This window comes from Balaenoptera ricei, chromosome 20, assembly GCF_028023285.1.
Source record: "Balaenoptera ricei isolate mBalRic1 chromosome 20, mBalRic1.hap2, whole genome shotgun sequence".
Classification (NCBI taxonomy): Eukaryota; Metazoa; Chordata; class Mammalia; order Artiodactyla; family Balaenopteridae; genus Balaenoptera; species Balaenoptera ricei.
This window is the reverse complement of record NC_082658.1, coordinates 2,681,671-2,702,240: the sequence shown is the minus strand read 5'-3', so window position 1 is coordinate 2,702,240 and position 20,570 is coordinate 2,681,671. Positions and strand designations below refer to the sequence as shown.

The window sequence follows — 20,570 nt, the reverse complement described above, 5'->3', positions numbered from 1 at the left end:
GTCTAACATGTGGCTAAGAGCACATGCTTGAGGGTCAGAGAACCCTCAGTTTGTATGCCACCTCTTCCACTTATTAAGTGAAATAATAATGATAATAACAACAACACTTAGAGTGACATTCATTGAGAAATTACATTGGAAAATGCACTAAACTCGACACTTAATGTGGACTGTGACATCTAATCCCCATAGCAACCCCATCAATGTTTGTTCCCGTTTTTCACAAGGGGAAACTAAGGCTTAGAAGGGTTAGGTAACTTGCCTAAGATATCCAACTGGGGAAGTTCAGACCTCAGATGTGAACCTAGGCATTCCAGCACCAGAACCTGGGCTCTTGGAGCTCAACTGCTTTGAGCAGGGCCCCTGACCCATGTACGGGTCTGTCTTCTCACTTACGAAGTGAGAGGAATAACAACTGCCTCTGAGTTTCTTGTGAGGATTAAGTGAAAGAATACTGACTAGCATGGAATCGATTTAGAATTAGTTGCTGCCAATCAAGTGAGGGAACAGCCCAGAAACCTGAGTCAAAGACACATTGGCATCAGTGACTCGAAGAAAAAACTCAAGTGAAGAGACCACACACACGGCCCTAAAAAGAATGGGGCTCTGTCCCAGTCTATTTATTTGTGTGTAGTCCAGCAGAAGGCAGCAGGGTATATATAAATGGCAAGAGTCACCAAGCCAACCTCACAAAATTGCCAAGAAAAACTCAAAATGAGGAAGCTTCTTCTTTAGGAGTACATATTTCAGCCTCAGTATTAAAATAATAATAATAATAACAACAGCAATAATCCTGTCCATGAGCTAACGTGGGATAGTCTACAGTCATGAAGGGACCTTGGCTTTACAGGATGAAACAGAAAAGTACGTTCAAGGCTTATTCTACCACATGAGGGAAAGACAACAAAGAAACTACTTTTACCTTTGCATAAATTTTTATTCACTTTTTTATATCAAGCAAGGATTTATGGTGGTTTTCAAAAATTCATTAAAAAAAACAGAAAATTAATATAAATTATAAGGTGAAGACTAGCAAATTTTAAAGGGAAGGAATAAAAGACAGCTGGAAAGTGCATATGAGAATATATCCCAAAGGAAATGATAAAGAGCAGAAATCAATATCAATACACCATTCAAATGGCTACAACAAAAAATAGTGGCGTCACCAAATCTTGGACAGGATGTGGAGAAACTGAATCACTTATACATTGCTGGTGAAAATGCAAAATAATATAGCCACTCTGGAAAACAGTTGGGCAATCCCTTAAAAACTAAACACGCACTGCCACCAGCAATTCCACTAATGGGTATTTTCCTCCCAGAGAAATAAATGTTTATGTTCACACAAAAACCTGTACATGATTGTTCATAGCCTTACTTATAACAGCCAAAAACTAGAATCAGCCCATATGTCTTCAATAGGTGAATGGTTAAACTCTGCTGTCTGCATGCACACTTACAGATGCACATGCATAACTCAGCAAGATATACTACTCAGCGATTAAAAGGAGCAAAGTATGTATACAACATGGATCGATCTTCAGGAAATTATGCTTGAGTGATGAAAGCCAATCCCAAAAGGTTACACACTAATCCCACTTATATAATATTTTTTAAATGAGAAAAATTAATAGACAACAGATTAGTGGTTGCCAGGGGTCAGAAACAGTATTGGGAGAGGTGAGGAGGGAAGGCAGTCGTGATTATAAAAGGGCAACATGAGGGATCTGTTGGTTTCAGAACCATTTAGTTTCTTGACTGTAGTGGTGAATGTATGAACCTACACAGGTGACAAAAATGGTACAGAAATTTAAGATCACACATACTAGTGAATATAAGTAAAACTGGAAAACCTGAATAAGATGGGTACGTTGTATCACTGTCAATATCAATTGAGCTTATAATACTATAGTTTTACAAAATGTTACCATTGGGCAGAGAATATAAAGTTTCTCTATATTGTTTCTTACAACTGAATTTGACTGTACAATTATCTCAATAAAATTGTCAATTTGAAAAGTCAAAGAAAAAAAGCAGAAATCAATAAAATTGAAAGCAGGAAAAGAAAGAAAACAAAGTTGGCTCTTTTAAAAATTCAATAAAAATTGATAAACCTCTAGCAAGACCAACACAGATAAAAAGAGAGAAGACACAAATTATCAATATCAGCAAAAAAAGAGGGGGATATCTCAATATATCCTGCAGTCATTAAAAGAATAATCAGGAAATACTATGAGCAACTTTACCTTCATAAATTCAACAACTTAGAAGAAATTCCTTGAAAACTGCAAACTACCAAAACTTAGCCACAATGAAATAGATTATCTGAGTTGCCCTATAACTATTAAAGAAAATGAAATGGTAATTTAAAAGCTCCAGAAAAAGGAATATATAAGCCCACTTTGTTTCCCTGGGGAATATTAGCAAACATTAAAAAAAAAAAGAATTGCATATATCGAATCATTATTTTGTACACCTGAAACTAATATTATGCTATATGTCAGTTATAGCTCAAAAACATTTTTTTAAGAATTACCGCCTATCTTATACAATGTCTACAAGAAAACAGAAGGTACTCTTACCAACTCATTTTATAAGGTCAGTGTTACCTTAAATACCAAAACCAGAACATAACAGCTCAGACACACACACACACACACACACACACACACACACACACTACAGGTCAACATCTCTCATGAATTTAAGACACAAAAATCTTCACAAAAATATTCACATTTTAGGAGATTAAATCCAACAATGTATAAAAAAAGTAGTATACCACAACCACGTGGGATTTATTTGGGGTATGCGAGGCTAGTTCGATATTTTAAAAATCCATCAGTGTAATCCATATCAACGAGACAAAGAAGAAAACTCCAAGATGACATCAATTGATGCACAAACACACACTCATGATAAAAATGTTGAGTACACTTCGACCAGAGAGGAATTTTTTCAACCTCATAAACAACATCTATGATGACTTAACATCATGCTTAATGGTGAAAGATTGAATTCTTTCCCTCTAAGATGGGAGTCAAAGCAAGGTAGCCTGCTCTCACCAATCTTATTTAACATAGTACTGAATATCCTTGCCACTAAAATAAGGTAAGAAAATAAAGGTTAAAAAAAAAAAAAAACAGGAAGGGAAGAAATAAAACTATCTTTTTTGCAGAAGGTATGGCTGTCTACACAGAAAACTCTAATCTACTAAAAAAGCTCCTAGAACTAATAATTGAGTTTAGCAAGGTCACAGGGTATGCAGTCAACTCAAAAACCAATTGCATTTCTAAATACTGACAATAAACAAATGCAAATCAAAATCAAAAGTGGAATACAATTTTTATTGCTTCAAAAAAAGGAATCACTTAGGTATAAATCCTAACAAAACCTGATGGAGAGAATCTGTATGATGAAAACTATAAAATACTGTTGGACGAAATCAAAGAAAATCTAAATGCTTGGAGAAATCTACCACATTAATGTACTGGAAGACTGAGTGCAGTGAAGATGTCAGTGCTCGCTCAACTGATCTGTAGGTGAAACACAATTCCTACCAAAAATCTCAGCAAGCTTATTTGTAGACATAGACAAGCTTATTCTAAAACTAATATGAAAAGAGAAGAGCCCTAGAGTAACCAAAATCGTTTTGAAAAGAAAAGCAAAGTGTGAGGAATCACTTTTCCCAATGTTAAGGCTTACTATATAGCTGCAGGAATCAAGACAGTATGACAGACTGGCAGAGCAACAGACTCAGAGACCAATGGAGCAGAATAGAGAACCCAGAAATAGGTCCACACAAATACGCCCAATTAATATCTGACAAAGGCGCAAAAGCAATTCAGCGGAGGAGGGATAGGCTTTTCAGCAGATGGTGTTGGAGCAACCAGAAATCCATTGGCAAAAAAAAATAAAGCCCAACCTAAACCTCACATCTTGTACAAAAATTAAACTTGAAATGTAACATAGCCTTAAATCTAAAATGTAAAACTAAAACACTTCTAGAAAAAACATAGGGGAAAATCTGTAGGACCCAGGACTAGGCAAAGGGTTCTTAAACTTGTCACCGAAAACATAACACATAAGAGGAAAAACTGATAGATTGGACTTCATCAAAATAGAAAGACAAGGGCTTCCCTGGTGGCGCAGTGGTTAAGAATTGGCCTGCCAATGCAGGGGACACGGGTTCCAGCCCTGGTCCAGGAAGATCCCACGTGCCGTGGAGCAACTAGGCCTGTGTGCCACAACTACTGAGCCTGCGCTCTAGAGCCCACGAGCCACAACTACTGAGCCCGCCTGCCTAGAGCCCGTGCTACACAACAAGAGAAGATACTGCAGTGAGAAGCCCGGACACCGCAACGAAGAGTAGCCCCCGCTCGACGCAACTAGAGAAAGCCTGCGCGCAGCAACGAAGACCCAGAGCAGCCAAGAACTAATTAATTAATTAATTTTTTTAAAAAAATAGATGAAAAGACCCATTACAGACTGGGAGACAATGTTCTTGAATCATATACCTGACAAACTCTGTGCATCTAGGATATATGAAGAACTCTCAAAACTCAACATAAAAAAAAAAAATCTGATTACATAATAGGCAGAGAAGTGCACAGACATTTCACCGAAGAAGATATAAGGATGGGAAATAAATGCCAGAAGTATTCAACATCAACAGCCATTAGAGAAATGAAAATTAAAACTGCAATGATATCTCACATCTACCAGAATGGCTAAAATGAAAAACAGTGATGACACTGACAGGGATGCTGAGAAACGGGGTTGTTCGTACATTTTTGGTAAGAATGTACAGGGGGAAAGTCACCCTGGAAAATACTTGGCAGTTCTTGGAAAGCTAAAAATGGACTTACCGTATGACCCAGGAGTTGCACTACTGGACATATATCCCGGAGAAACAGAGACTTATTTCTGTGCAAGAACTTATACATGAATGTTCACAGCAGATGTATTCATAACAGCCCAACTGGAAACTACTTGTATCTCCTTCAAAGGCTAAAGGGTTTAACAAACTGTGGTATATCCATACCATGGAATGGTATTCAGCAACAACAAAGAATAAACTATGGATACATGCGATAACTTGAATGAACCTCAAGGAAATGATGCTGGATGAAAAGGCCAGTCTCAGAAAGGAGATGCATGATTCCATGTGCACCACAATCAAGAAGTAATGAAATGGAAAAGGAGAACAGATCAGTGGTTGCCAGGGATTAGGGACGGCAGGGGTGGGGGTCAGAGGTGGGGAGTAAAAGGAGAGGGTCTTGTAGTGCCATACACTTGGGTATCTTGATTGCGTTAGTCATTATGCAAGGCTGCACGTGTGATACAACTGCACAGAGCGACACACACACACACACGAGGGCTTATATTGCTGGTGAAATGTGAACATGTTCTACGGTTTGCACCAATACCGCTTTCTTGGTTTTGATATGATACTAGGGTTGTGTAAGATGTTAACATTGAGGGGGACACAGATGGGGGAAGGGTACAGGGGACTTTGTACATTTCTTTGCCACCTCCTGTGACTCTACAGTTACTTCAAAATAAAGTTTTAAAAGTATACCCCCTAAAGTCCCGTATAGGGAAGCCACGTGTTTGATCCTAAGCTCACGAGAAGAAACCAATCAGAGAGGAAAAGTTATTAATTACATAGTTCATAGGTCCAAGGGAAGAAAAATAACCAGAGGGACCGAAAAGAAAAGAAAAGAAAAGAAACCCCAATCTTGGTGGTAGATATGGAAAGAATTCCTCCTGCAGATCCTCGTGACAGGAGCACTCTCGCTTGAATCTGGCTCTGCAGCCCCGGGCGCTGAAGGACAGCCCTCCCCTCTGCTCTGTCCCTAGAGGTGCTTCAGTGGAAAGTGTGCTTACATGGCTGCACAAGATGCAATGACCAGAGTCTTACAGAGCATGATCATTTTTATTAGCACATTCCAACACCAGGGGTGCACTGTCCGATACGGAGTGATCACGGTTAAGGTCAGAAACCTCTGCCAAGGGAGGTGCTTTTTTATAGACGAGCAGAAGCCTGAAACATTTAAGTTTCCGTTGGGATGGCCTCTCATTGTACTTGCTCTGCTGTAATTGTTTTTCTTGGAATTTCCATTCCTCCCATGCAGATGCTTTGATAGGTGGTCATACCCACAGCTAGGCAGGAAATACCCTCCCCACCCAACAGAGAGACAAAGAAACAAGATGGAGGCTCCAGGAGAGGGTGCCCTGCTTCACCAGGACTTGAGCTCCCTTAGGGATTTGGGCCAAAGGCTCAGCTAACAAAGGAGTGGTCCTTCGTCTCATGTTTGCCTTCTGTTTATATGGGCAGGATTTAGGTGGCAGGATGCTGAGTTCTCACCAAATACCATCTTTCCACCTCAAACCAAATTTTATAGTAGTGGCTCTCTCAGGGGTTTGCTTGTTTGCTCAGATCTCTATGGAAAAGGCAAAAAGTCCATATCCAGTGACCTTTTTGGATTTACATAGGACCCCATCTGCTGAACGCATTTGTAGAATTTTTAGCCAACTAGTAATGAGTTCAAAGCTACCCATTCCATATAGACTGACCGACTCTGATTATTTTTTTCAGGTCTCAGAACAGTAAGTACTTGGCTTCCGCCTTTAAAAGGCTCTCCTTTCTAACAACTATCTCCATAGTCAAGGTATTGCTCACCAGTCCAAAAATGAACTCCCATTCCCTGGAAATCTGTAAAGTGCAAGCATTTGGATTAAGACGATGATCCTGCCAGACTTACGTGGAACTGGTCTGAGGTTGTTCAAATGCTTCTTTTGGGATTTTAAGGCCAGGGTTTCGCTTCTTGCCTGTTGGGAAAGATGGAAGGATACAGTTAAGGTCTAAGTCACAGTATGAGAGCAGGGACAGAGACCAGCAGAAAAAAGGGCAGAACTGGGAACGCAGGTCTCATTTCTGCATTCAGAACCCCACCTCCTACCAGGACGGCTGTGAATGACAAGCTCCAGTCACCAGGCTGAGCAGAGCTTCCCAAGTGCAGGCTGAGGTCACGGGTGAGGTTTTTCACCAGTCCAGGGGGAAATGTCAGTATAAGGCTGCCAATTCTCTTTACCCAGGAAGACCTGCCCTTTTCTCCCTGCTGGGAGTTCGGCATTCCAACTTCTTCTTTATTTTCTTGTACACAACAATGCTAATGGTAGACGGTGTTAGTTATAGGGTTTTTTCCTTTATAATGTCAGTCAGATGTACTCACACTTGTCTTAGTATACCACAGTTTTCTAAATTGATCTGTGATTAGCTGACAGAGTTAACCACGGAGGTAGACTAAAACATACTTTCCCACTGTTCTCCCCTTCCTGTTCTCAACCGCCTGCCGTAAGTTAAAACACCTAAGCGAAGGGTAGAGTAATACTTGTTCACTTCTGCCCTGTTCCAAAAAGGATGATGACAACGGACGGGCCCATGCGAGGAGGCTGTCGCTTCTTTGGGGGCAAATGGGGACGCAATCAGCGTGTCCATCAGTCCCGGGCTGAAACCACCGGAGAGCTTGGCTCAAATACTCCTGTTGATGAGTTTAAAAGAACAGACTGAAAAATGACGGCTCAAGAAGCGATCAGAGAATCCAGTCTTGGAAAGGCTCGGGAACATTCTTTCTCACCTCTTCTCTACGTTGCAGGGAGCACTACAGAGCTGACACAAACCCTGCTTAAGGCTCTGAATAGAGATTCTGAAGCTGCATAGAAACTGCAGAAATCAAATTCTGTAGCCTCTTGCAGGAAAATGACATCCAGAGACTTCAGTGACTGCTCCCCACCAGAGAGCCAGCAATGACCCAGTCAGAATCAGAATCCAGGTCTCCAAACACTCAGGTGGGAACTCTTTCCTCTGTGCCACAATGGATGAAGTTTAGAGGTGACCAGAGAGAATGAGGTAGGGGAGTACGGGGTTATGAGTTTTTAAAAACCAGATTACATCCAGTTCCTTCACTCACCAAGAGACCTGCAGGGTCACTTTTCATCTGACTTTGGATATCCTCAACTATAAAACGGTGTAGTAACATCAATACCTACCTTATCGGACTGATGTGAGAACCATGGGATAACACATATGAAAGAGCAATGAAATAATAATAATTATAATCATTTTTAAAAAACAAGCTGCACAGTCTCATAAAAGAAAATGAGTCATTTAAGAAACTCAGGAACAGGGACTTCCCTGGTGGTCCAGTGGGTAAAGCTCCATGCTCCCAATGCAGGGGGCCCGGGTTCGATCCCTGGTCAGGGAACTAGATCCCGCATGCATGCCGCAACCAAGAGTCCTCATGCCGCAACGAAGATCCCGTGTGCCGCAACTAAGCCCCGGCACAGCCAAAATAAATAAATAAATATTTAGAAACTCAGGAACAGAATTGGTATATTATCATAGTCCAATGTAATGTATAATTGCGATCTTTCTTTCTATGCCTTCAAAATCCAAAAATCTAGATCAGTTCTGCCAAGTTGCATAAAGCCAGGAAGCAACATGCTTGGCAGTAATCAACACAGAGAAAGCCTTTCAGACCCACCTTCACTGAGTGAAGTAAGTCAGAAAGAAAAACAAATATTGTATATTAATGCATATATGTGGAATCTAGAAAAATGGTACAGATGAACCGGTTTGCAGGGCAGAAATAGAGACACAGATGTAGAGAACAAACATATGGACACCAAGGGGGGAAAGTGGTGGGCGGGTGGGATGAATTGGGAGACTGAGATTGACATGGATACACTGATGTGTATAAAATAGATAACTAATAAGAACCTGCTGTATAAAAAAATAAAATAAAATTCAAAAAAAAAGAACCACCTTCATTGTAACAGGTCTTCTCAGTTCTCTCCTCATTTGGACTTACCTGTGCGTTTTACAAAAATTCAAAACTCACCATTTACCTTCCTATTCCTGGAGCTCATATGGCCATTGAGCACATGTCACTGAGTTAGTTATTGACAATACACAGAGCTGTACTATGCTGGATCTGATTGTGAGAATCCAAATAGATAAATGGCCTAATTCCAACAATTCCCATCCATGGGCCTCAGGCAATACATAGGGAAGGCTATTTTAAATGAGATACTCTAAGGAAGAATGAACAAGTTTGACTTATCTAAACATCATGCAGATTCTAACACAGGTGACAGAGAATTCAGGTAATCCCGACAAATACAACCCTGTAGTTCTCCCAGATAAAACGAAACAAAATGAAACTAAAATATATTTTTCCTGCGAAAAAGTCTCCCCAGATGCCATTTAAGCAAGCCAAAAGCAAACGTTACTGTTAAGTTCCTACATCTCTCTTCTTCATTTCTAACTCAGCTCTTACAAGATGGATGTCAAGAGAAATACCTATTTATGGAGGAACACCTTTGAAAAACTTTAACATAGCAGTGAATTATTACACCATAGGAATTAATTATTCGTAGCTCATTAATAGCAATCGACTATTAAGCTATAACTCAACAAATCATCAAAACGTCTATACAAAGAAATAGCAAAAGAAAGAAAACTTTTGGCACAGAGACTAAAGAAAGAAATGACCCAAACAATAATATAGTCTTCTAGGTGTGGGAAAAGAAGACCCCTGGTTCTCCACTGACAAAAAAACAAGAAAAAGAGTTTCAGCAGACACAAAACCTAGTTGAATCACCATTAGAAAACACCCTGCCTTCATTTTTTAACAGTAAATAAAATAAAACAAAAATCACAAAGGCACGCACCAACATTCCATAATTCACTTACTTGACCATCACTGGAAGAACAGCCCCGTAAAACACCAGCAGAGGTGCCTCTAATAAGGGTTCAGGGCTGCTGGGAGAGTGAGCAGAAGAAAACCCCAGAGAAGGCTTCTTTACTCAGCTCGGAAGACCGCACTTCAGCCGAGCAAAACGGAGCTGCACAGACTCCGCCCCTCCTGCAGTGCGATCACCCCAAACCTCTGCAAGTTTATTGTTCCCAAGGAAACTCCCACTTCAGGAAGGGAGAGTCTAAGTGGGTCCATTTGAACACCAAGGTGTGATGTTAATCATTAACCAGACTTGGAGGAATAAATCTATAAAGTAATTCTGGATAGCACAGCATTCTCCAGCTTTTCTATAAATGCCTCTTTCATTTCTTAAAAGAAAGGAAAACAATATGTGATCAGTTTCCAGCTGTGTTTATTTCAAAGCAATCTGTTTCCCTTGGCAAGGCTGCCAACACCTGACTGTTAACATTTAACACTGTGTTAAAAAAAAATTAAGGAGAGGCAGCAAAATGAATGATAAAACTAAGTGACCAACTATGATAAGTGGCCTTTTTGCTTGACATTCAAAAGCAAAAATGAAAAATACGTCAGAAAATAAGCTCTATGTTATGTCACATGCTAGTAACAAGCCTTCAGAAGGAGAGAATTCTGTATACGTCTGCAGATCTCAACCAGCTGTGCCCTCTTATTGGCACAATCTGCAAAGGGTAAAAACCTCCTTGGCCTGATGGAGCATATGTGGTACCATATTACATCAGCCTGTGTCACACCCATGCCTTTTTTCTCCAAAAATATACTAGTCCCACTACACACATGTATTTGCAAAATTCATCTTAAACCAAAGCTTTTCCCCAACGGCACTAGGGAAAAAAAGAAAAAAAACCTTGCCAGTAGTTAGAAAACATTTACCAAGCCACAGAAATGTTCACCAGCTCTGACCGTACTGAAAATGATGGGGTACACAAGACCTCTTGCTCAGCGCCGCTCAGAGAAGCTAAGCACAAAGGGCTTCTCTCATGTGCCTTATTACATAAAACAGAAGATCGCGCTCCAGCGCCAACCCAAACAGCAAGAGAAACCAGAGGGGTGGAATCCGGAGGCTCTCCTGACACCTAAATGTTTGTCAGCCTGGCCAAGGGTCCGGGGACATGATTATGAGGGTTTACGATTATTGACACAGCTTTACAAAAGGATGGCTTTGCTCCTGGCGCCAAATATATTTTAAAAATCTGTTTCCCAATGTGAGTGGGATTTCCAGCCAAGTAACTGGCAACCTGAAGGCCCTGGCTGCCCTTGCCTTCATACTTGCATCTAGGCTTCAGTTCCACGGGTAGCTGGCACTAAAAGTGGCGGAGAAGTGTCATTAAATGTTACTAAGTCACAATGATCAGATGTAAGGCAGCTCACGGAGCAGGGCAGAGCGAAGGGAGAACAGAGAGAGCTGGCTTAACAACAGCCACATGGAAGTGGACACAGAAAATTCCCCCAAACCACTGGATCTCACCCACCACTGAGACTCCAACCAGGATGCCAGATTTCTTTGGAATTACATAAAATTTAGAGAAGGAAAGCTGCAAAGCTCATTTTAAAACGTGCAGTCATTTTTATTTCAAGCAGGCAGATGCATCTCCTGAAACCACAGCTTTACCTCTGTGTCCCTGGGCTTAGGGGGCTCCAGCCCTCCTGTGGACGGGAGCTCAACCTTCTAAGTTCAGTTCATTTATCACACCCCCCACAGAACCTTCCCAGACCTTCCCAGACACTACTTAAGGAGCTCATTCCACACCCGCCAGCTTCCACAGGCCGGCGTCTCGAACACATTACGAACTCAACGCAACTTCACTAAACTCCCACTACTTTAATTTAAAATGTCCACTCTACCTAAGACAGATCTCCACGACCGTCTTCCATTTATATTCCTCATACCTTGTCTCACAGTCTCGAATCACTTCTGCATTTATGTGTTCATTTTTGAATCTATTTATTACTTATTTATTATCTGTCTCACCCAGAAACGTTCAGCTATGGCAGCAGTTTTGCCCCGGGTTTGTACACCGTCAGTATTTGTTGACTGAACATTTGTTGTTCTTTCTCAGCTGTTTTGAACTTTGGTATTGAGGTCTTCAAAAAAAATTTTAAATAGTGTAGTCTGTAAAAATATTGAATCACTATGTTGTACATCTGAAGCTAATATAATATTGTATATCAACCATATTTTTTTTTAAAAAAGCACAGAATGGAGTAGAAATAGTTCAACCTTGAACATACGTTAAGAGCTCGTTTTAAGTCCCCGCTGTGCCACTTAACACTGGGACCCTGAGGATGCTTCTGAAACTCAGTTTCCACAGCGACAAGCTGGAGACGGAGACTGGTTGCTGAGAGCTTTAGCTGGCATAACCTATGGGAAGAAGTCCGGCACACACCAGGTACTCACCAGATAGCAGTTTCTTTTCTCCCTTCCACGTCTGTGCTTGCATTTTTCAAATAGGAACGAAACAGAATGTCCCCCCTGTGGGCAGGTTATTTCTTCAAATGCCATCTCTGTTCTTCCCTTCCTGTGTTATTTATGTGAAAATGACATTTTCACACATCTCATCAATCGTGAACCGTATTCTCTTGGTTCCCACTGACTATGGGAATTGTTTAAGCTCTATAGGATCAGGATCTCTGAGAGCAAACCCTCAGAATCCATATTTTTTGTAAAGGACTTTAATTTTTTAGAGCAGTTTTAGGTTCACAGCAAAACTGAAGGGAAGGTACAGAGATTTCGCATATACCTTCCTGTTGCCATATATGCAGAGCCTCTCCCATTATCAGCATCCCCCCAGAGTGGTGCATTTGTTACAAATGATGAACCTATATTGACACATCATCACCCACTCACTCTTGGTGTTGTACATCCTAGGGGTTTGGACAAATGTATACTATGCAGCTATCATTATAGTGTCATACAAAGTAGTTTCACTGTCCTAAAAATCCTGTGCTCCCCCTATTCATCCCTCCTTCCCCCCAACCCCTGGCAACCACTGATCTGTTTACTGTATCCATAGTTTTGCCTTTTCCAGAATGTTATATAGTTAGAATCATACTGTGTGTGTGTGTGTGTGTGTGTGTGTGTGTGTGTGTATAGCCTTTTCTGATTGGCTTCTTTCACTTAGTAATATGCATTTAAGATTCTTCCATGTCTTTTCATGACTTAATAGTTCATTTCTTTTTTTTTTTTTTAATTTTTAATTAATTAATTATTTATTTATTTTTGGCTGCGTTGGGTCTTCGTTTCTGTGCGAGGGCTTTCTCTAGTTGTGGCGAGCAGGGGCCACTCTTCATCGCGGTGCGCGGGCCTCTCACTGTCGCGGCCTGTCTTCTTGCGGAGCACAGGCTCCAGACGCGCAGGCTCAGCAGTTGTGGCTCACGGGCCTAGTTGCTCCGCGGCATGTGGGATCTTCCCAGACCAGGGCTCAAACCCGTGTCCCCTGCATTGGCAGGCAGATTCTCAACCACTGCGCCACCAGGGAAGCCCAATAGTTCATTTCTTTATAGCACTGAATAATATTCCATTGTCTGGATATACCACAGTTCCCTAATCCATTCACCTACTTAAGTGCATCTTGGTTGCTTCCAAGTTTTGGCAATTATGAATAATGCTGCTTATAAACATCTGTGCACAGGTTTTTGTACGAACGTAAGTAGTGTCACTGCTGTATTGAAAGAGCTAGAGAATAAGACAAACCAACTCCTGTAACATCAGAGAGCATGTGTGATGTGCAGTAAAAGTATCGCACCATGAATACACAGGAGGTTCAAAGAGGGAGAGAGAAAATCAGGCAAAGGAAATGAAAAAAAAGTCTCACAGAGGAAGTAGTGTTTTACGTGGTCCTTTGATAAATGGTAGGATTTGAGGGTACATGATGGCTCATTATACTATTATGTCTTCTTTTTATATATATTTAATGTTTCCATAATAAAACATGAACAGGCAACAGTAAGATTCCAAGGAGGAGGAGGAGGAGCTCACAATGGTGGCGAGAAGGATATTGTGGTACCTTCAAAGACTGTGAGTTGTCTACTTTGGACAAAGTGAAGGATGGTGGTAGAGAGAAGGATAGGTTGGAGCCAAAGACTGAAAGATTGTAACTAACCATTTTTAATTTTCAGATTTAGGAAGAGAAGTCATCTATTTTTTAGTAGGGGAGTATCATGCCATGTTATTTATGTTTTAAAAACAAATAATGTAACAAGATTAATCTACTATCTGCAGAATGTTTTGAAACTGTGGTACACATGCACACAACACCTGCATACACACTCACAAATCCACATACACACACCTTGGTGGTTTAAGCTTTTGGGTCTTTGCTCATATTTTCCCTGAAGTGTTATCATCTTTCTCCCCTGGTCAGCTGCAACACCCTCAGCTCAAGTGTGTTCTCCTCCAGGAAACCTTCCATGAAAAACATGCAATAAATATCCCTTATCTGTGTGGCCACAGGACTCTACACATTATCTTCCGTGTCTTCCTTCTTACACTGATTGATTGAACCCACCTGCTCACCCATCTCTTCCACTAGAAGGCGAGCTCTTCAGAGCCAGACCCAATGCCTTACCCAGGCGCAGAGTAAGCACTAGACCCAAAAAATGAGAGGCAGAGACCACAGCAACTTGGCTAATAAATTTAAGTTGCTTAAACTTCACAGAGGCAAAATCTATAGGCTCTGGTAATTTCCTGGATAAGAAGTATAGAAGACCAGAAGCTAAGCTGTAGTAGTAACAGTGGTAGCAATCTGGCTTTTCCCCGCCTAGATAAAATTAAGTAAAAAAGGAAAGTCAGGCCAGTTGGGGTGGGAGGCGGGAGAAGGCAGGTAATGAGCTCCAGTCCTTAGATGTGCCAGCGATAAGCTGAAGGAACACCTGGCAGATTTCAAGCAGCACGTGGAGCTTCAGAGAGGGATGGGGGGGTGGGAATATGGAAATCTGTGAGTGACAAACAGAGAAGTAGAAAGGTGAATGAGACAGGCAGGGAAACAAGAAGAGAAAGAGAACGGAAAGCAGCCTATGCAAGAACATTTTGAGAGAATGAGATGTAAATGAAGAATCAGCGAAGGACACCAAGAATCTCTGGAGGAGTCCAAGGAGAAAAACCAGCGAGTGCAGAGCACCACCATCCACTATTCAGAAGAGGTCCTATTTTCAAAGGACGAGAGCACTCAGAGAGTTTTCTTACAGCTTCCTGGGACTGAAGTTCTTTTTTCAGACCCGGTCGAGCTGAAGTATATGCTTAGTCACGTTAACCATTTGGTGCTGACTTTGTGCTCTTGAAAGAACCTAAAAGCAAATCGCAGGCAAGGCCCTCCCGTTGTGGTCTGGGGCCCAGTGAAAGCAGGGGGTGGGGGTGGGGGTTAGGCGGGGAGTGCCCACCGTCTGTACTCATCTCCTTCCTCGTTTACATGCCACTTCATTCATGAGTCTTATCAAAAGGAAACGCAGTCACAGGGCGTTAAAAATACCACTTTACAATAAAAATATGGCAGCAGTGGCAAAGAAATTGAGGGATGTCTCATCTTTTCAAAATGCATGCTCCATTCTGGTTAGGTTTAAAAATTGCACTTATATTTTAGAGATAAATATTGAAATGTCTCCCAAGTGGAATAATATGATTCTAGGATATGCTTCAAAATAATATGGGAGTGGGGTGGGGTGGAGATAGAGATGAAATAAGCTAGTAATTGTCAAAGCTGAGTGATGGATACATGGTGTTCACTATATGTCTGTCTTTGAGTATGTTTGAAAATTTACAAAATATAATGATTTTCTTGAAGAGCTACTGAATCACAGAAAAGTCTCTTTTAATAGTTAAAAAAGAGGGATAGTAAGAAGACTGCATTTTTCTCTTGGGAGAAGTGGATTCTTTTTTCCCTTTGGTCTAAGATCACAATATTTTAAAAATTTTTATTGGAGTAGAGTTGATTTACAATGTTGTGTTAGTTTCAGGTGTACAGCAAAGTGAATCCGTTATACATAGACATATATCCACTCTTTTTTTTTTTTTTTAGATTCTTTTCCCATATGGGCCATTACAGAGTATCGAATAGAGTTTAAGATCACAATTTTAATAGCACTGTGATCACCTCCCTTTAGCCAAGGAAAACTACAGGGTCATAATTTTGATTCAACCAGCTGCTTAAAGACTAAGAAATGCAGAGAAATACAGAGGAAAGTTCTTGATCTATATGTCTTCTAAGAGTGCTACCAGTACAGTCCATTCTGCTTCTCCCCCAGATTTACCTAATTTCTTTTAGTGAGCTGCATTCTACCATGATGTCATTGACCCATGTTGAGGTCACCTTAAAAAGGGGACTCCGAAATCATCACTGTAAGGTTGTTTTTGATTACCTTATATAATGTCTTCTTTTTCAAAAAATTTTATTTTTTATTGGTCTACAGTTGATTTACAATGTTGTGTTAGTTTCAGGGGTACAGCAAAGTGATTCAGTTATACATATACATATAGCTATTCCTTTTCAAATTCTCTTCCCTTAGGTTATTAAAGAATATTGAATAGAGTTCCCTGTGCTCTACAGTAGGTCCTTGTTGGTTATCTATTTTATATACAGCAGTGTGTACATGTCAATCCCAATCTCCCAATTTATCCCTCCCCCGCACACCTTTCCCCCTTTGATAACCATAATGTCTTCTTTATAAAGGTTCTTGGGGTAAAAATATGTGTTATCAATAACAAGAAGGGTTGGTTTCTCCTGTATAATCTCTGCCTATGGATGATGTGAGTGTTCCTCTAATGTGTTTCCTTCTTTGGGTTGATGGCTAAAAAGCTTAAGGCCAAACCTGGACTCATATTCATACTCATTTCTGACTCAGTGTTTTTTGTGGCTCTGTTTCTGTCTTACCCACCCTTTTAATAACATTTTATTGTGAAACATTTTATATATATGGGAAAGTAAACAAAACAGTTATAATCAACCTCTGTGTACCTATTCCCCAGCTTCAACAAATATCAACTTATGACCAATTTTGGTTCATCTACACCCCACCCACGTTCCCAGACATCAAATCATTCCATCCATAACTATTTTATCAAATATCTCTAAAAGAAATTGACTATTAAAAAATAACCATCATACCATTATCACATGGAAACAAATAAGTAATTTCTTAATATCTACTCAGTGTTCAAAATTCTAATTGCCTTGTGAAGAGGGGTTGGGAGAGGGGTAAGATAGGAGAAGGGGATGAAAAGGTACAAACCATAGGTATAAAATAAATAAGATACAAGAATGTAATTAATGTATAGGACAGGAAATCTAACCAAAATTTTGTAATAACTTCAAATGGAGTATAATCTATAAAAATATCAAATCACTATGTATACACTTGAAACTAATAGAACATTAACTATACTCCAATAAATAAATAATTCTAATTGTCTCCTTATAAATAAGATAAATAATTATCTTGTTTATAAATATTCTAAATACTCTTAAATTACGCTGTGTTTGAATCAGGATCAAAATTAGGTCCTTGTTATATAAAAAGCAAAGGGGACTTTCCTGGCAGTCCCGTGGTTAAGACTTCAACTTCCAGTGCAGGGGGTGCTGGTTTGATCCCTGGTTGGGGAGCTAAGATCCCACATGCCTCGCAGCCAAAAAACCAAAACATAAAACAGAAGCAGTACTGTAACAAATTCAATAAACACTTTAAAAAAAATGGTCCACATCAATTAAAAATAAAAGCAAAGAAACAAAAAAACAAATTAAATGAACAAACCAAACCAAACCAAACATGTAGATACAGAGAACAGAGCAGTGGTTACCAGAAAGGAAGGGGAGAGTAAAATGGGTAAAAGGGATCCACGCTATGCTGATGGATGGAAACTAAATTTTGATGGTGAGCAGACTGCAGTGCACACAGAAGTCAAAATACAATGTTCTAAGATTAGTTGATAGAATTTCTTAGGTCCCTGTCAATCTATAAGCTCTCCCTCCATTTCTTGTTGTTCACCCCTCCCCACCCAATGCGATTATTTTGCTGAAGAAATCTGGTCATTTGCCCTATACAGTTCCCCACTAATTCTGCTGAGCACGCGCCTTGTGGGCTTGCGTGCCCCTTTGTTAGCTAGAGCGCGATCAGACGGAAACTCGACTGCTCTGTTTGGCACAGCGGCATCACAGGTGGCCTCACCTACTTTTAACTAAATTGCTGAATTCTTTGCATCCTAGTAAACGCTCCTAAACTCTTAATGGAAAAAGGAAGAAATAAATAAATACATGAATAACCCCTCAACAACACTGGGTAGTCAACAAACTTTTTAATCTTTGTCAATTTGATAAGTAAACAACGGGACCTCATTGTTTTTAATCACCCTTTAAAAATGTTTAATGAAGTTGAATATTTTTAACATGTCCACTGACATCTGTAGTTATGTTTCTATGAACTGCCTGTTCAAGCCATTTGCTCATTTTTATGTTAGGTTATTATTGTTGTTTTATTTGTAAGAGAAGACATTGCCCCTTTTGTAGTTTGAATCACAAAACACACACACATGTGAGTGTGTCTACCCACTTGGGTTGGGTTTTTCCCCCCTTTTTGATTGTACAGAATTTAAAACTTTTACATTACTTCATGGCCTCTGCACTTTTACAAGGCAGGAACATTCTTTCCTTTTCCCCAAATAGCTAGATATTTGTCCCAATACCACCTATTAATCTGTCCATTTTTTTCTCCATTAATTTTACACATCTTTTTAATATTTATACCTCTTATATAGTCCTCTTATATAAGTTCATTGGCTGCTATGTCTAAAAGTTATTAAATATTCATGGCATTGAAAGGCAACTTCACTCAATCCTGACTTTAAGAGAACTCTTTCTAGCTTTTCACCTTAAAAAAATTATGCTGGTTTTACGAAACTGTGTCATTTGCAGAGACATGGATGGACCTGGAGACTGTCATACAGAGTGAAGTTAAGTCAGAAAGAGAAAAACAAATATCATATATTAATGCATGTATGTGGAATCCAGAAAAATGGTATGGATGATCTTATTTGCAAAGCAGAAATAGAGACACAGATGTAGAGAACAAACATATGGATACCAAGGGGGAAAGGGGGGTGGGTGGGGTAGGATGAATTGGGAGATTGGGATTGACATATATCCACTACTATGTATAAAATAGATAACTAATGAGAACCTACCCTATAGCACAGGGAACTCTACTCGGTTCTGTATGGTGACCTAAGTGGGAAGGAAATCGAAAAAAGAGGGGATATGTGTATCCATATGGCTGATTCACTTTGCTGTATGGCAGAAACTGACACAGAAGTGTAAAGCTATGCTCCAATAAGAAAAAAAATGCTGGTTTTAGATTCAGTTTGACAGAAGAAGTATAGAGCCATCCATATTTACTGAGTGAAATGTCTTATCAAGGCTCCCAGAGACTTGCCCATACCGTAATCCTTAGAATTTGTGAGTGTTAGCATGCTCAGGTTTCAGCAGATGTGATTAAAGGAAGGGTTCTGGGATGAGGAGATAATCGTGGATTATCCAGTTGGACCCTAAATGCCATCACAAAGCTTCCTGATAACAGAGAGGCTGAGAGACATGAGACACATAGAGGAGCAGGAGCAGATGGAGGCAGAGGCCGGAGAGATTCAGCCACAATCTGAAGAACGCCAAGAGTGCTGGCAGCTCCTGAAAGCTGGATTCTTTACCCCAGAGCCTCTGAAGGGAGCCTGACCTGCTGACACCTTGATTCTGGATTTCTGGCCTCCAGAAATGTGAAAGAATAAATTTATGGTGTTTTAAGCCACCAAGTTCGTGGTTACTTGTTATGTTACAGCAGTTACAAGAAACTAGTACACTACAGGCGGACCTCTGAGATATTGTGGGTTCCGGTCCAGCCCAGGGCAATAAAGCAAATATCACAAAAAAAGGAAGTCACACGAATTCTTTGGTTTCCCAGTGCATGGTAAAGTTATGTTGACAATATAGTCTATTAAGCGTGCAACAGCATTATGTCTAAAAACAATGTTCATACCTTAATTTAAAATACTTTATTGCTAGAAAATGCCAACCATCAGTGAGCAAATACTGTTGGAAAAATGGCGCCGATCGACTTGCTCGATGCAGGGTTGCAACATACCTTCAATTTGTAAAACATTCAATATCTGTGAAGCACGATAAAGCGAAACCCAATAAAAACAAGGTATGCCTGTATTAGAAATGGATGCTGAATTTTACCAAATTCCCTTTGAACATTTATTGAAATAATCCAGTGTCCTTCCTATTATACCCAAGCTGCCACGCTCTCTAACAAATGGATTTCTTACTCTTTCCCTTTTTGTTTTCTTTCTTTCACCAACTCATTTTCACTCTCTTTATTTCCTCCTCAGCAGCTTCTGCCACTAAGCCTTCCTGAGGATCCTGTGTTCCTGCATTGCCTGTGGTGGTAGAAACTTAGAGCCTGCTAATCCCTGGAGTCAAGAAACATCTAGAAAGTCTTAACTTGACAATAAAAGGGGGCAAAACAAAGTTAAGAAATGAAATGCAAACAAGAAGGAATAGGTATTAGTAAATGGTCCTTGGTAGATGCCTTTCTCTGGAACAAAGGAGATGGTGCTGGCTTCCTTTCATTTCTTTCTAGCTTGGTGCCAAGGAAGAAATGCACCCTTTCCCCAGGCCTGTGGAACATTCTGAAATTCTTCATGTCCCCTGTCAACAAGAAACAAGAAGGTAAAGAAACCAGGGCCAAAGCAATCTCGGAAAATATGGCAAGATTCCTCACCTTGACACTCCA

General features: G+C 40.2%; 1 protein-coding gene across 3 annotated transcripts in view; it reads right to left on the bottom strand.

Moving 5' to 3' along the window:
* The window catches only part of MAP2K6 (mitogen-activated protein kinase kinase 6), a 132,258-nt gene that overhangs the window by 36,061 nt on the left and 75,627 nt on the right, over positions 1–20,570 (bottom strand). For all 3 annotated transcript variants that reach the window (XM_059906518.1, XM_059906517.1, XM_059906519.1), the window contains exon 2: positions 6,768–6,834. In XM_059906518.1, coding sequence (XP_059762501.1) covers positions 6,768–6,834 — 67 coding nt within the window. The remainder of the gene's footprint in view (positions 1–6,767; positions 6,835–20,570) is intronic.